Source organism: Myotis myotis, unplaced genomic scaffold (genome assembly GCF_014108235.1).
Source record: "Myotis myotis isolate mMyoMyo1 unplaced genomic scaffold, mMyoMyo1.p scaffold_m19_p_6, whole genome shotgun sequence".
Lineage (NCBI taxonomy): Eukaryota > Metazoa > Chordata > Mammalia > Chiroptera > Vespertilionidae > Myotis > Myotis myotis.
The window spans coordinates 4,547,711-4,565,852 of NW_023416368.1; the positions used below are offsets into that span (position 1 = coordinate 4,547,711).

The 18,142-nt window shown below is 38.7% G+C and overlaps 1 protein-coding gene across 5 annotated transcripts in view; it reads right to left on the reverse strand.

Annotated features, from left to right (window-relative positions):
• Positions 1-218: 218 nt before the first annotated feature.
• Positions 219-18,142, reverse strand: part of CPEB4 (cytoplasmic polyadenylation element binding protein 4) — a 54,529-nt gene continuing 36,605 nt past the window's right edge. Inside the window, exons 3-10 of one of the 5 annotated variants that reach the window (XM_036313253.1) lie at positions 17,972-18,022; positions 11,993-12,016; positions 10,202-10,375; positions 8,735-8,824; positions 8,243-8,361; positions 7,610-7,724; positions 6,293-6,474; positions 219-3,977 (exon numbers count right to left, since the gene is read on the reverse strand). In XM_036313253.1, the coding sequence (XP_036169146.1) occupies positions 3,750-3,977; positions 6,293-6,474; positions 7,610-7,724; positions 8,243-8,361; positions 8,735-8,824; positions 10,202-10,375; positions 11,993-12,016; positions 17,972-18,022 (983 nt within the window). In that variant the 3' untranslated portion in view covers positions 219-3,749. Of the gene's footprint in view, positions 3,978-4,638; positions 5,842-6,292; positions 6,475-7,609; positions 7,725-8,139; positions 8,362-8,734; positions 8,825-10,201; positions 10,376-11,992; positions 12,017-17,971; positions 18,023-18,142 lie in introns of those variants that run through there. The other 4 variants (XM_036313256.1, XM_036313254.1, XM_036313255.1 and 1 more) reach the window with 4 other exon arrangements.

The window sequence follows — 18,142 nt, forward strand, 5'->3', positions numbered from 1 at the left end:
GGGAAAAAAACATTAGGGATTAGTAAAAACTAGACACCCACTTGCTAAAAGTTTCACTTCCAAAAAATATAACAAAAATCTGATGAAAATTATAAAAACTAATTATACTTTAAATTTTAAAAATATAAAAAATAAAACAGTTGAATACAATATTGTCCCAATTCTTACAATGCTATCAGTCACAGTAGCTTTAAAATAAGATAATAAAATAAAGCAAATGACCAAAACCTCTTTTATTCCATTTTTAAAAATAATCTCAAATTTACATTAGTAGAAAGATTGATTTCTGATTCTTTTCTTTAGAAACACCAACAAGAAAGAGGATTACTCTTAACAGTAGAAAATGACATTTTTAAATGTCTGCAATTGAAAACAAAGAATTACACCGCAAAGATCTTTCAAAAGTTTGAAATAAGTATTGCACATAACTTGAAGTTAACTTGCCACAATTCATCACATTCAAGTTTCAAATCACCTTTTAACAGAAGATTCAACTCTTCAAAACAAAAGGGGTGAGTTATCAAGTCTTTCCAACAGCACTCTCATCAAATGCTAAATTCATTCACTGCAAGTTTTCTTTTGCATCCTGCAGAGGTCTGTGTATGGAGAAGTATATATATTCCACCAAAGCGTGGGGACCAGGAGGAGGAGGGAGAGGGCTCCTTTACATAGAAAATAATCAGAAACACTTTATTTTACATTGCAAAAATAACCATGTAATTACTCTGTAACTACATTGTAAGTACATGGCTGGTGCCATGCTAGTGCGCTAGAACTACATGCTTGGTAAATTGAAGTGATACCCTAAAATCTGTAAACTAATTACATGTTAATTATGTTTTGAGTTACATGGTAACTCCCAACTACAATCCCATGTAATCTGAAGGACATGTAATTGATAAAGTTCAGAGTAATAGATAATAATTGTTTATGCCCTGTAAATTGAAGTGTAACCAAATAATCTGTAAACACACTTGTCACACAATCACAAGTAAATATTAGTAGAATAGCGATTTCTTACATTAGTCATGCATACTAACATTACACACCTGTCCCACGGCAGGCTGGTTTTTCCTTTATATATAATTTAAAAGAGCAGACATTTCTGAATCAAACACTTAACATCAATTTATTAATATTAAAAATGGCTGAACATTCACCAAAAAATGTCTGCGTTATGAATAATTTTAAAAACTTAGTAAGAAGCTGTAGACAATTTTGTCATTTTAAATTTCTACCCTATGCTTATGCATTTAATTTTTTTTAGGAACTACAGTGTTATCTGTCATTTTCATGCGAATTTTTTTCATTAATTTGTGACTTCACATAGACTATCTCTTAAATTCTAGGTCCACCAACAGCTGGTGCTGGGAAGGATGTTTAAGCAACATGCTTTCTCTTTTCTGCAGACTCTAAAATAGCATTGCCAGTGCACAACATCCATAATTCAAAATGTATGCAGAGCACTGAAATGTATAAAAAGCAGAATATAAGAAAATAAAATTTATTAAAATTATTTATATTAAAAAATGAAGTATATGAAGATCTCTCAGTAATAAAAGTACAAAAAGCTACTCTTTGCAATATGAAAAATTGAGGTATTGCATAAAGAGATATCCCGTCAGTGAAAAGTGTGCCTAAAAATGTTCACTGTTGGAAAAACAAGATATACAAAAGTAGTGCATAACAAATATACATTATGTGCATGACAAAATAAGTTAGCTACAAAACACTGTACCGAAATTCAGCAGGTCATGTACAAAGGGAAAAATTATTATTCAAAGCTAGTTCTCAAACAGTGTTATTTCTTGTTAACTCATCACACCTGTTTACTGAGTAGGAACAGCACAATAGCACACCCCAAAACGCCTACAAGCGTTGAAAAGAAGAAAAAGAGGCAAATGAACATTCCACTTAGGATTATGTAGTTCAGGAGAAAAGAAAGTCCCTGACCAGCTACACGAGAGCACCCTCCGTCCACGTGGCTGCTTCCAGCCTTCGCAGGGGCCCTGAAAGCAGCTGCGCTCTGTGTTGGACTACTAGGCAGCACATGCCTCCATTCTGACCTTTGGAGCTGCACAGTACAGCGTTCATTAAAGCCTGGATTAAAACAAAGGACTGCTTTTCCTAAAGACAATCGGTAGGGGCATCAGCCAGGTGGTTCCACCGTAGTGCTGGGGCAAGTCTTTGGTTTTGAAGGATCCAAGATGGTACTGTTAGGTAGCACAACTAGCAAGATTGCCATTATGTTTTTTTTAAAACGTTTTGCACACTGATGATAATCTTTTTAATGGTGGATAGGGCATTTAATAAGATAAAGTCAATTAAAATCAAAGTTCCTTCCAAGAGCAGGGCTTCAAGAGACTATTTGAAATTCACCCCGAAGCACACTGTCCACACGTGAGAAGGCCTTTCCGAGCTAGGGTTTATTTATAATGAAGCATGCATTACTCGGCGAAGTTGGCACTTCAAACACTGACTATGTCCCATGCTCAGCTCTGAAACTGTAACGGTATCTTATTTTATAGGAAGAGGAAGATAGACATACGGACCTTTGCAGAGTCACACAGTTACTTAGTTCAACAGTGCAGAACACTTTGCAACTACTCAACTTTTTTTTTTAATTTTTTTTTTTTTTCGTTTTCTATGTTACAACTAAATTACAGGATACCCAGAGTAACTTTAAATCTAAAAGTAAGCCAATCAGCAGCCAATTAGTGTATTGATTTTGTCTTCCAGTTTTGGCTACAAGTGTATTTTAACACAAAATCAAAAGGACATCCTTGAGGTAACGTCAAAATGGAGAGCAAAGGCTGACACGTGATGAGTGTTAGTAAATTAGAATAGAGTTTATCTAGAACATCAAAAATAAAATGTAGCTACTTGTCCTTTGGGAGAGGAAATGCTACTTCTTCCACCAGTTGTCGTGAACTCTAGCTTTGGTAGGTTTCCTAGGGCTGTGACCAGATAAGTAAGTTTAAAAATAAATAAGTGCACTCCCCTCAGTAGTCAATTTCCCCAATTTTTACATTCTACATGTTCACAATTGTTTAAAAGAAAATAAACCTAGATCTGCCTACTTGACTGCTTCTGATGTGGAAGTAACTCTGAGGCAGAACGAAATTAGATTCGGCCTCTGAACCCTTCAATGAGTGAGAGGCTGCTTCAATCTTGCTCATGCATCTGCGTTCGCTTTAACATGCTATTTCCTGTTAGTAATTGTTAACTTCCTCCCCTGCCTGTAAAAGAACAGAAAGGGGATGGAAACAGAGAGAGGCAACAAGATGAAAGAAAAGAAAGAAAAAGGCAGAAGCGTTTCCCGGGAGACAAACTGTGTCAGGATAGACTAATAGTGTTATTGTTGCATGGTTATTTTAATAAAAGTATTCTTATATGTTATATTATTAACAATAATTTAATTAAAAACCCAAAATACTCTATCACTTCATTTCTCTCTTAATCTCGCTCTCCTCTAAGAAAATGTTGCGGGAAGTATGGGTCCTCTTGCTCTCCAGCAAGAGTATAAAACTTCCAGGCAACACGATGGCGATAGGAAAAAGGAGCTCATACATATTGTTTTCAGTGACACAAGAATCTACAAAACACCTCTAGTATAGGCCATTCTTTCATTATACTATTGTGGAGTTAGACTGCTACAGAGGGCATGCCAGCGTGAAGAGGCTGAGGAGGGGCAGAATGAACAGAAGAGTGCACTTATTCTGAGGCCTGAAAATGAGCACTGTAGTTCTCTAGTTCCAGCGGAATGAAATATGCCGAGGACGGTCCCCGCCCTCCTTCACCAGGGGCTTGTGGAACTCCCTGCCAGCACGAGAATGAATAGCAGCCCAGCAATATTCACAGTAATACTGCAGACAGGTAACATTAGCGCAGAAGAATGGAGCAAACTTTCCCCCGCAACGGGCCCCCTGACATTCATCACACAGCTGATCATCCAAGACGTATGGCTTCACTTCCACCTGCAACCAAGATAAAGGGAAGGAGGTTACGTTTCCTGTGACACCGCCAGGTCACTCTTCCTTCCTGTGCGCACGCATTTCCATCACTGTCTGAACGACTGCCCAGATGCCCCACATTCTCTTATTGAAGTTAAGAGAGTCCATCTTTTAAGAACCCGGTCAGGTTTTTATACCCATCATTTTACATTTTTGTCATATTAAATCAACACTTTTCAAAGGCAAAAAGAATTCCACAGAAATAAAGTGAAGGCAGCTGAGCGTTATGAAATTAAACCCCCGGGAGAATTTTCACAGACACATACCAGCATTTTAATTAGTGGATTTGGTTGTTCATTATATGTGGAATTATAGTTTAAACAAACCCAACTAAGAGCTTTCCGCTCCACAAAACAGCCCTTCGCTAGTCAAACCCTGACTTCCACGGCGGCTTCTGAGTGGTAGTCAAGCCTGGCTGTGGCTTCTGTTCACAGCGCACACATCTTGATTAGAACTGCAAAGCTGCTACTCTGGGAACCCACATGCAGCTACATTACTCACAATCTCCAGCCCTGCACCCTCCTGTCAGTAGGAAGGGTTTACTTGAGTCTAAAAGCCAAAGGTGCATTTAGGAACTGGGCCTGCTCCAGTGTTCAATAGGCTGCCTGTCATTTGAGCCTCTCGAGTATTAAAAATAACCTGGCTATTAATTCGCCAGTGGGAATAACGTGGTTGTTTTTAGTCTTGGACTCGTGGTTGACACTCCCTTACACCAGACTGTCGTTAACGCCGGTGCCATCCAGTTCTGACAAAGGGGAGCTGGGACCAACAGGAGAAGGGTGACAGGGGAGACAGCGGGGCAGGCAGAACTAGAGCACTAGGAGGCCACGCCAGAACTCTACAGAGAGCAAGAGCACTGGCCGGAGAACTGGACCAGAGGAGTAAAAATTAATCTCAATTTCTAATGACTAACCTCACAACCCTGGCACCTGTGTTGGAATGAAGCAATGGAGCCAGAGACTGTTTACTCAGATGTACTCATTTTTTAGTGTGACTCAAACACAGGAGGCCTGTCACTGTGGCTAACACTGCACCTTCCTCCATATTCACAACAGAATCTACGCCCTTCTCTTTAAGCTGGTCAGCATGATGGCACTATGACCTTACAGTCAGTACTGCCTCTGACACAGAATATACACGACATGAAGCATGAGCAGTTTGTGTAAACCACTACTGCCTGGGTGGCTTCTACACGCCGACTCGAGAATAGCACATCTACCCATCCTTGGGAGCACAACGCCTCAGAGCGCTGGGCATCCCAGCCAGGCCTCAGAAAGGTGCCGTCTGCCAGGAAACAAGGAGCCCACATGAATGCAAATCAACGCATTGTTTCCTCCACATCCACAGGGTCTGTCTATGAAAAAAGTCAGCTGAACTAAATACTGCTCCCCAGTGCGGTCGCTTCACACTCTGTGTACATTCTTATCAAACTAGGAACAAACCGTTTGCCTACTGGCCTTCGGCACAGGCCACACTATCTACCAGACCATGAACTCCTGAGGACAGGGACTTCTTGTCCTTGGCACAAGGACAAGAAAACATTTGTTGAATGCATGGAATACAAAGATAAGAAATGAATCTGTGAATGCAAAGAAATAAGATACATAATGGAACGTTTCAAATACATTAGACAGTAGAGGGCAAAGCTGTCTTTGCGGTTTTCTCTAGCCCTTTGATTCAGAAGAGAAACCCCACAAGGAGGAATGCGAGGTGTGGAAACAATGCTGACAGCTCCCACCTCGCTCCAGGCAGGACAGGCCACAGGTGGAAAGACTGTGACTTCTTCTACTCAATCTGTTATAATGACAGATTTCTAAGACATGCAGACCTAGAAGTAAATTTATTCAATCATTTGTCACATAGTGCACTGGAAAGTAGGGCTCACTAAGGTCCTCATAATGTCCCAGGATGAAAAAAAAAAATGTCAGGAGACCTCAAGGACATTCATGTTTGTATACTTGCTAAAACATAGTAGGAAGGATTTGGTAAATATTGAATGACTGACTAACTGAAGAAATGAATGGATGTAGGTGATAGCTTAGGAAAAATTAAATTGATAAGTAAACTGATACAGGGTTCTGGTTAGGCTACTCAAACAAGGATACGGAAGCAATTCCTAGGAAATTCCTACATGTATTATAGAACATACACCTAGAGGTCCTACAGGCATAACTGTCAGCTGTCAATTTATGGTCATATAAAATTTCCCCATCCAATCTGGTAATGACACAGTTAGAGGGCCATCTCTAGAACTTTCCAGAACGCAGTCTAGGACTTACCCGTTTATCTATCTCTCCATGCTGCAGCTGAACAAAGCGGGCACTGATAGCAGCTATGTAACTCTGTTGATTAGAGAAGGCGACTCGCCCGGCTCCTTTTGGGTACTTCAGCTCAGGGTCGGTATCGATCCCAGCATAGCACACGCCTCCATACAGCCGATCCATTATCATGGCAAGCTCCACTGAATAAGAAAGACACAGAGAGGGGATCTGAAATCAGGAAGACTCAGCTGGCTCACCAAAGGTTTCATCAAAAGCAGCTCATCTGCACTCTGAGCTCATGTCATTATAATTATTCAAATCAAGCGTTATTATAACCAGTTGTCCATTTATCTTTTAACGAAGGGCAAGGGCTCTGCTAGATATTTTACTTATGTTCTCTTTTCATCTCCACAGCGGCCCTATGAAGTAGGCAGTAATTTCTTGGGGAAACTGAGGCACGGAGAAGATGATCACTCAGTCCAAGGTCACAGGCGGTTGACTGGCACTGCTGGGCTTGGCACCATGGTCTATACCACGTTGCTGCCATATATTCACTGGTTAACAAGGTCTGGCTTAGTGTAAATCATCGTTTCAACACGAGAAAACTGATTTGGTAAGCTCTTTGTTTGGAGGCTCTTCTGGCGTTTTCCATCAAAATCTTGTGACCTTTCCCCACAGGCTATTTGCCAATTTCTCATATAAAAACTTGAAATAACGAATGTTATCACTTTCTCCATTATATGTTACAATTCTGAAACTGCATTCTTGTTCATTTTCTGATCTTTATCGTACTTATACTACCAAACCTCAAATGAGTTGATGGAGATGAAATTTCTTCTGTTAGCACTATGCTAAAAACATGATACACTGCTGAGACCCGTATTATATTTCAGAGCCCAGCAAGCAGCTGATAAGCAAACGAGGACATGGGAAACAAACACTAAACATCGCAATCCAGCATCTGTTCTTGAAGGGCGTCGTTTATTTTCCGATGATGATGAGAGTGATGGTCATGGGCATTATAAGGAACTGCACTAAGCATCCTGCATTGGTTATCTCACTTAACCCTCAAAACAGCTCTACAGAAAGGAGATACACTTACTACTCCCTTTGACAGACGAGGACATTGAGAATTAGAGAAATTAAGCAATTGTCCAAGGTCACTCAACTATTAACTGAGAGCAGAGCACATGAATTCAAACCCAGACACTTTGATTCCAGAACTCTCACTCTTAGACATTAACTCAACTGCTTAAGGGAGAATTTATCCCGAGAAACCTTTATAAAATACATCTTATGCTAAAGGGTGAGGAAGGTCTTTTTGTCTAATCATACCTGCCCGTAATGGTCGAGGAACACCACCAACAAATATAGTTTTTCGTGGGTCAAGAGGCTGTGAACCATCCATCACGAAGTCACTGTCACTGAGGTTCCAAGGCCGAATCTGCACCTGGGGAGTGGGAAGACCCAGATGTCTCATTCTCAGTACAATTTGTGGGGGAAAATGTTTAAAACTGTTGCAGAGTACTTTATATTTTTAAAACAATAACTCACATCATTAAAAGCAATAAAGCTGTAAAACTAGAAAATATTTAAAAATAGTGAATCCTAACCCTGCATTTCATTTTTAAGAGTAAACTGAACAAAGGTGAAAAGGTGATGCCTATCAGAAGCGAAATCTATTATTCAGAGGAAACTCAGCTACTTTATCAAATGCGTTATCAAGTGGAGTCTTTTAAGAGTAAAGATTTACCAATGTTTTAATTAATCAAAAGTTCAATGGCCAAATAATATGCACAAATATACAGAATGTCAATGTTAGGAGCTTGACAACAGTAACAAAACTTCATTCCCAGTCTACTTACAAATGTGTCAATGAATAGAAACATCAAGATGCTGTGGGTTTTTCAAACAGAGTAGAGATGGAGGCAGAAACCAGAAGCTATTCTCATGCTGGAATGCACTTACTGGTTTGTCTTTGATAGTGGGACTTGAGACACACAGGTAGAGCTTCCCATCTTCTTCAATACACGCATCAATGAGAGCCTGGACAGAGCTTTCATCTTGAAATAGCAGGAATGCATAGCCTGATGAAAAGGGGGGAAAAGGCGTAGACGTTCTCCTAATTATTATTATTTTTTGCAACATTTCAAGAGAAAGGAAATATAAACTAAAACTAATGAAGGGGAAAGGAGTTCAATTTCTTTTTAATTAAAACAATATTCATACCTAAAGTCTGATATCAACAGTAGGTTCAGTTTGATATCTTAAAACATCTTTTAGAGTAAAATTAAATTTGAATTGAAAGTAACATATTAGGTAGAAATTTTAAAGATGCATTTGGGAAAATAGAAGTTTAACAATGGGAAATTTTACACTGAAGGCAAACATTTATGAAAATGGTAAACATTAAACAATAAAAGGACAAATGTACGTGGTATATTGAATCTTGAGAATTACCTTTAGGAGGAAAATAGGATTTGCTTTCTGCCTTATGAGGCCAATCCACAATTAAAGGGCCAAAGCGACGGAAACTAGCTGTGATCTCATCTAATAAACAACAAAGCAAAATAGATTTCAATATTTTTGTGATCATTTTTAGGAATTAGTTTAGAAAAAACAGTTTCAAATCTCCTATTTACATAGCAGTACAAAAAAGTCCCCCCTCAAAAAACAAAAAAACAACTCCCGCATCCCTTCATCTAGACTCCCCAACTGTTAATATTGTGCACAACTGCCTCTTCCCTTCCTCCACCTATACCTTTACATGAGTCAAGCTATTTACCTGTCTACCTACCACCTATCATCTTTTTCTGACATGATGCTCTATATCCCATAATGCAACTGTTGTGACCTCCTCAACGAGGTCACTTCCTTATGTGCTACCACACAGCACTCCCGATCAGGAAGTCAGTACTGATACAATGCCCACATCACAGACTTTATCTCAACAGCATCTCTCTTTTCCCTTCTGATCCAGAACACGTGCTGTATTTGGACAGCATGTCCCTAGGGCCATGGTCGGCAAACTGCAGCTCGCAAGCCACATGCGGCTCTTTGGCCCCTTGAGTGTGGCTCTTCCTAAGCCTTAGGAGTACCCTAATTAAGTTAATAACAATGTACCTACCTATATAGTTTAAGTTTAAAAAATTTGGCTCGCAAAAGAAATTTCAATCGTTGTACTGTTGATATTTGGCTCTGTTGACTAATGAGTTTGCCGACCACTGCCCTAGGGCATCATCATCTTCAATCTGGAACAGATCCTCATTCTTTCTTGTCTTTTACGTGCTTGACAGTTTTAAAGCACGCAGGCCAGTTATTGTGTAGACAATGCTCGCCTGTCCGTACTGTTTCCCCGTGACCATAAGCATGCTGTGCGTTCTAAACAGAATTCCCACCTTTATAATGCCACTCCATCCTGTCCTAATTGGGCATGTGAAGCTTGATCACCTGGTCAAGTTCATCTCTGCCCACTTGATGTTGTGTTACCCACCAATATTACATTTCCTCATCTACTGTGGCATGCACTAAAGACTGGCCTGCACCAGCTACCACAATGACAGTCTACATCTTTTTGGAAAATACATAACTGAATTTGGCCAAGGCAGCACACACAGACAAAAATGCAGTTAGCACTTATGTCTTCCCTCAACAGAATCCTTGAGTTTTCCGTGATGTCTGCTCCTTTTCCTTTCGTCTGATCATTTGCTTCTGCTGGTTCCTAAAGTCCTGCCCCCACCCCCTTCCTTCTGTGAACTAATGGCATAGGCTGCGATAGGAAGATACGAAAAGAGAACAGTGCAATCCAATCAGAATACCTGGAGCCAGGTAAGATTGTTGTTATCATAAGAGTGACTCTATCTATGAGTTTCCTACTGTGTGCCACAGCCTGGGCACTGGGCTCTGGATGCTTCTTTCTAAATATACCTTCATCGATGTCAGGAGGCAATCCGCCCACAAACACCTTGCGAGAATATCGCTCCACTCTTTCTCCATTCTGGTGAGTGAAGCAGTGAGGTGAACCCAGGCCACTATGAAGAGGTTGATCCCCGCGGCCATCATCCAAAAATCCATCTTCCATTGGAAACAGTGAAGACTGACCTGGAATAGAAAGCAGGAAGAAAGCTAACAGAAAATGTTCCAGGCCACTGGTTATCTTGCACAACAAACAAGGCAAGCAGGTGATTCAATAAAACTGCGGCTTTTCGTTTTCTCACTGAATAACAAATAGCACCACTGCGATATGCTCTTGAACTCCCATCACCTTCAAGTCCCAACTGAGTCAGAGAGAAAGGACATGGTTAAATAGAGGGCTGCTCAGTTATCCCTCTGGGATCCAGTGAGGTGGATGGAAGTGCAGCAGGGGAGAGCACTCCTTTGAAAGCAGTTGGCAGTGCACAGCAGTGCCTTGGCAGGGCCCCACGGCCACTGGCAACCTAGACATGTACACTGAGTATTAGATTCCACTGTCAGATGCTAGATCACTAAAACTTTAAAGAAAACAACAATAATATGGCCTGCACAATCTCCTCTAAGAATGTCCTTAAAATGAACGTGTTGATTTTTAAAGTGAGCACTCATCTTAGTTACATTAACTAATGGGATACAACTAAACCCACTTAATGCTATTATCTAACTTCATTGTCTGGTCTAAGAGAATTGGAGATTTTCAGGTATGCTAAAGACGTATTTTCTTTCAGTTGAGTAATCATCGGCTACAGTGCTATCTAATGCTAACACCTAGTCATTAAGTTGGATGTTGAAGATCCTATCTAGAATATATAAGAAGAAAAGACCAGAGATGCCAGTGTTTGTATTCTTCCCATATTGACCTGACAGCAAAATTCAAACTTTGAAATAATGAGCAAAACACAGAGCTACAAGTAAGTGCAGAATCTCCCCGCACTGGACACTGCTCAGGCTGCCAATCACGTCTAGGTCGAGCACAAGGAACTCGCTAATGGGCCCGGGAGAAATGCTCTCAAGTGCTCTTCCTTCACGAAAACATTCCAATGTCCTCTGGTGGCCACACTTCTCCTCCTCCCAACTTTCACTACTAAACACAAATAATAACAGTATATTTGTTATCCTGTAAAATCACAGCTCAAAGAGGTTATATAATGAAGACTAAAAAATGACTATAAAATTGGGAGGCTATTTCCTGAATGATCTTCAAAAATCACTTACATTTTGAAGCGGAGCTGACTCTTTCAAATTCTCTAAAATTTCTAGAGCTTTCCCCCAATGTTTCAAATGTATACGATTAGCTACTTATATAGCTAATCACCTTTTAAACCAAATGCATTTTGCTGACTTGGTTAAAAAAAAAGTAGACAAGGTATTCAAGTAGAATTGAACTTCTAATATACTCAGGTATTTGAGATGATTGGGGCTGTATTTTCTTTTTTAAAGAGTCTTAACTTTTTTCTCCTAAGAAATTCATTTTAGAAAGAAAAAAAGGAAACAAATCTTTATATATAAATAAGTTGACTTTATAATATAATATAGGAAAATTATTTTAGTTCAAATCCAAATTCTACCATTTTGACTCCTTAAAACGAGAATGTCTATAATGTTAACTACAATGAATAAAGTATCTATGAATCAAGCCTGGGTTTCATTCACCCACCCGCTGCCCCATGAGGGTTAGAAATTGAGCAAACTTGGATCCTCTCCAAATACAACTATACATTCAAAAGTTAGAAACAATAATGTTACCTCTCCTTCGCCCATATGTCCTTGCTGCATGTCAAATGAGAAAAAAAAACACACAACCTTTCAAACATTGTCAAAAGGATCAATTGTGATTTCATCTACCAGCTTTGTAATTGAAAAAGATTGGCTATATATAATTTTGTCTCAAAAACAAAGAATCTGGATGGTGAGAGGTCAATCTTATACTTTCTTTTTTTAAGTTCTTCAAGGATACTTGTTTTAAGGGAAGCTTTTTGCTGTAACTATCACTCAAGGTCCAAACTAGTATAAAACTAAAGGAGTATGTCATGTGATCTAAACCAACTACCATATCAATCTTCTTTTCTCTCAGAATTCCATGCTAACTAGCAATTTAATGAACATCACAATATTTAATTCTTGGCTATTTCACCACGACAGGAGAAATAGCAATTGTATACTACTCTCAATTAATCCCTAATAAAGAATATCATAACACATGAAATCTTTAAGCAATTTATAAACTTCCTTTTGGTCAAAGGTTTCTTGACCCTAATCAAATCTTCCACTATACCCCAAATGTTGAAAAGTACAAAGTTTGGCATTTTATCACCAAGCAGGTGACAGCCAAGAAGAGCAGTATATTCATATTATATGTATTTTCCTGAATACTCAGGAAATGGCCACATGAACTTCTAATCTAAAATTTTGAGAAAATGCCTTCCCTGAAAAGAACTGGCATTTACAAGCCCAGCCTGTCCAAACACCTCAATTTTATTTAACAAATGTTTCTTGAATGCTCACATTGCTGGGCACTATGGATAAACACACAGAGCCCTGACTCCACGGCCACGTAAGTAAACACTGAGACTGTCATGTGTCTATTTGCTATGATAGTTAGGTGACAGGTGCAACAGGAGCAAACAGGGGAGGAACAATTGTTGTTGTGTTTTTTTTTAATCCTCACCCGAGGATATTTTTCCATTGATTTTTTTTTTTTTTTTTTTGAGAGAGAATGGAAGAGAGAGGGAAAGACAGAGAGAAATATTGATGTGAGAGAAACACACTGGTTGGCTGCCTCCTGCACGTGCCCCAACCAGGGCCTGGGCCAGGGAGAAGCCTGCAACCGAGGTACATGCCCTTGACTGGAATCAAGGGTTACAGTGGTAACCCTTCAGTCCACAGGCCGACGCTCTATCCACTGAGCCAGACAGGCTAGGGCGAACAATTGGTCTTGATTTAAGGAGCAGAAAGAGGGGTGAGTAGCATTTGAGTAGCATCTGACCTTAAAAGGAAATCAGAGCAAGGCATTGCAGGGTGGTGGTGCGGACAGGGGTGCTGTGATGCTCAGGGAAAGAGGCCCAGAACAGAAGCCGATGGAGCAAGGGGGCGTCTGGGCTGGAGAGGAGGTTCACACAGGAGGAAGCGGAGCTAGCATATCTCAGTTATAACTGAGTTAGAAGTGTAGCTTAGAGGTGCCACATGCGTCTTCTCCAAAATGGAATTATGTCTTAAGCAAAATACATTTCTACCATTACTAGAAAACACTGGATTACACCAAAGTACTTGGGCAAATGGATTAAAACAGCATAAAATCTCCCTCAGCAGTTAGGTTTTCCTTTACGAGGCCTTGTTTGGAGAAGGGAAAGGTACTCTTTTACTTTGTCAACCTGACAGAGGTCAGAAAGACAAAGACACCACAAAAGCAGATGCTTGTCCAAAAACATTCTATTCATACAACTGCTCCAAAGACACGAGAGTTTGGGGAAACTATTGATTTGAAAATCTGGGTTCTGTTGATCTCAAAAAGTTAACAGATGTTGCTTGGATTTCTGAGAAAATATATTTGAAAAGACTAGTCTTTTAAAAGCTACAAAACTAACATTAAAATCTCATAGCTTCCATTATTTAAAAAATAAATATAGTTTCAGGAACAATAAAGGCTACAGATCAAAAGCAAATTCAAATACTCTTAAAGTATTCAAATGGTACTTTCAAACTTTGATTTTGTACCACAAAATGAAGCTGGTTAAATGCTGATATTAAATCCTGAAAACTATTTAGAAACATTTTCCCACATTAAGAGAAAATCAGTTATTGGTATACAATGTTTATAATTATAAAAACTGCCCATCCTTATAGGGAAATTAATATAAATGAGTACCAAAATAATAAAAACAATGTTATTCCAGAACACAGAAAATGAACATGTTTAAATGTATGAGTTCTACTTATTATAATGCTGTTAACACTATACACTATCTTTAATGTAGATTTTGACATGTGACATATATAGGAGAACGTACACAAATCACAAATGTACAGATCAATAAGATTTCTATAACGTGAACGCACGCATGTAACCAGAACCCAGATATTGACAGAATGGTCAATGGTGCCCTTCATCTTACGGATGAAAGATGTACGCAGCACCTTTTCCTCACCAACTGCAAAGTATACTTTGTGCAAACACATGATGAAATACTTGTAACACAGATAGATCCTCACCACTTTCCTGAGGAATCTGTCTTGCAGACAGATTTCCAATCTCATGATTATCAAGTGCTGCATATTTTTGATGTTTCTCAAACATCCAATAAAGTAGCAAGTAAAAAAAATTACTTTAAATATGTTTAAAGAAATCTACATTTGGAAAACTTCTAGCTAAGTCAGCTGAAATAAACTGCTCAGAATTTTTGTTTAATTACCAAAGAGTACACTATTAAAGGATTTCAAAAATACATGCTATTATTAAATAAAAATCTTTTAATCCCCATTGGGATTAAAATGAATACTATTTATATGTTTATCTACTTTTATTTCTTAGTTTTGATTTATAAAATCCTCAATAATTTAATGTTTAGTACTAACATGATTCAAGAATGTGCTAAATGGTGTGGTGAAGGCAATGGGGTGAGCCCTATTCCAATATGTGTCTTTATAAGATTTCAGGACACAGACAAGCACAGAGGAAAATCATGCAAACATAGAGAGAAGACAGCTGTCTACCAGCCAAGGAAAGAGGCCTCAGAAGAAATCAACTCAGACTTCTAGGCTCTGGTACTGAAAAGAAATTTCTACTTAAGCAACCCAGTCTGTGGTACTTGTTATGGTGGCCCTGGCAAACTAATATGTAGCCAAAAGTAGCTAGAAAACTTGTTTGTTTGTTTTTTATATATGTAGAACCCAAGGATTCCCCCTCAAAAAAATCTCTACAACTAATAACCCAGCAATAAATTGAATACTTCCCTAGAATGTGCACTACAGCATTCTTTGCACAGTTATCAATTATTATTTGTTGAATTATACTGGCAATACCTTTAAAAGACATGGGTAGTATATGAAGGTCACTGCACAGTATGAACACCAGTGAACCGATGACTGAGAATGGAAAAATGACCCCAACAACAGTGATTCACCCCACTGGATGAGTAAGCCCTTTTTATCTCTGTATGTGCAAACTCCAATGTCCTTCAACACAATGTATTAGGCTTTTATTTTCAGTTATAAACTGAAAATGAATTAAAATATGAAGAGATTGCTTTTAAAAGTGAATATAGTAAGTTTTAGGTTATCTACCTTAACAACAGACATAGAAAGCATGTTCAGCCACAATTTTTATATATTCTTCTTAATCCCTTGTATTGTATTTTTTCCTTATAAATCTTTAACACTAATATTCCTAACCAAAAAATGACACTCTAAATATTTTCATTTTACTACATGCCAGGTCCTATGCTAATGATTTACATGCATTTAATCTTTATCCCAATCCTATGACATGGGTGGTATTTGTGACTTTTGAGTTTACCTTCATTAAGCACAATGTATTACACCAGATTTGCAATATATGTGCTTCCAAAACCTTAGCTAAAATTAGAACAAAGCTCCTAAGAATCAATACATGAATGAGATCAATCTATCTAGAGAAGCAGCCCACCATAGAAGATGTTTCATAAATTTGACTGAAGAGAGTGGGCTATGCCTATGCCTAAATCAAAGTGACTAAGAAATTGTCTCAACACCCCTCCACCTCCAACTCATTATAATTTCATAATTGTTAATCAATCTTCTATTATAATCTACTTTGCTATTGAAGAAAAATAAGTCTATCAGTCGACACACATCTGGTCTACCTAGAAGGGTTATTTCCCATTACAAATGCATACACTGATATCTGGTCCTAGTCGGTTGGTTATTAGGAACTAACACTTGATCAAATCTGACAAAATCAAGTTCTGAAGCCCTAGATCACAATACTAGGTCTGCGCCCATGACAGGCATAACCTCACACTCTGGGGGTCTTGTCTGAGGAGCCAGCACATCTCTTTGACATATCTTTATTCTTTCTTTATCTTCCTATCTTTCAGTTAAAGCGGTGTGAACCTCAGCCAGTATACCCTTATAATAAATACAATTTCCATGTATGCAATGGTAAAAAACATCTAGTCCCAACAAATATTTTTGGGAAAAGATTACCTTTATTTTTTTCTTTGCCAAGTAAATGCCTTTAAAAATGATCTATTCATAAGAGCAGAAATATTTACGGGGGCAGGAGGGAAAGAAAAATCTCATAAGAGATGTTTTTAAAAAATTAAGTGAGTTGAGCTTTAAGGACAACCCGCTAGAGAGTGTCTATTTTTCTCACCTCAACAAAGATGGACCCAGGGCAACTGATCTAATGCAGTGGCTTCATGAGGAGACAGGGGCAAAGAAGAATTGATCACTTTGTCTAAGATCACAAAGCAGTGTCTCAAACCTGGTTCACTGCCATTTCCATCATGCAGCCCCGACTCTGCAGCTTGTTCCCCAGGGAAAGCTACAAAGGCAACCTTTACATGCTCCCCTTATCCTGATGCCACTGTCACCACTGGGTTTTGTTTTCAGTCTACACACATTTCTGCTGAAATATTATATTGTGGCCTTATTTCTGGCAGCGATAGCATGAAAAGACCAAAGTCGGGTGAACAAGTAAGGTTTTTATAAACCGCATGTCTCCAGAGGATCTGATGCGCCCACAGCCACTCTCATAAATCAAATCTCCTCATTTTTCCTGGCGCGACAACCCTATGTCCTTCAGAACACTGACTTCCAACACTAGCCAAAAAGAGGTCCAGTCATAAAGATAACTTTAATTCCCCATTCACAGTAGACCACAGACAAGGAGTAGAAGTTTTTTTGTGTGTGTTTTGTTTCTGGAATGATGAAAATAAAGCTATTTAGTCAAGAATACTTCTTAGAAGTGGTGGGACATAAAATGAGTTTTGACAAATGGAAAGCAAAATGAACATAAACATTTGAAATCCACTCAATAGTAAATGAGTAGGAAGAAGTAAACAAGGCCCCTGTATTCCACCCAATTACTTTAACTTATAGCACTACCAAACAGACCCTTTTTGATTCTTTAATTCCTTCTGCACCTACATGTCTCCTCCTCCCCTGTGAAATCTAGTCTGTTTCAGCATAAGCTCATAAAAACAGAACGCCACAGCACAGTGGTAATACTTAGAATTGTAATCTACTTGGCTATTGAAGACACTGCAATGGCCATAAAACTTCATTTCTCTTGTTCTCATTAGACAGCAAACAGTGAATGACCTTGTCCTTTGCAATGTCAACCCCTGTGGTCTCAGGCAGCTCTTCCTGGTTTCAGATCTCTGATTATCCTGAAACATTTCTCCAACTACATGGAGATGGTTTTTATATTGACATTTCGAAGGTCACTCTACAGAAGCTCAAGTTAGATTAAGCCATCCTGTTTATAACATTATATAATTCTCACTGTGACCAAATTCAAGACAGAGAACTGGTTGGCTCTCAAAGTTCAAAAAGGTCTTGCCACAATTTGGAGGAAAAGTAATTATTCATAAAATACCTGATAGAGTAATAGCAACTTTCAATTGTCATTACAGAATAAACTAATGCCATTTCTCTACTTACTGAAACATAATTACTATATTTTTTCACCTATACTAACTGGTTTCAGTCTATGAACTTCACTAGGGTAAATCGATCATCACTTACCATTAATAAGCAGAGAGCTATCGGATCCTGGATATGAATAGTTTAGACGACCTGAAGGTAAAAGAAGGCCGTTACTAAGTTTATTTTCTTCATGGATGGTTTAAGCGTATGCAGTAACAAAACTGAATTGCTTGTTTTAATGGGTAAGGTATTAAAAAAGCTGCATTTGGG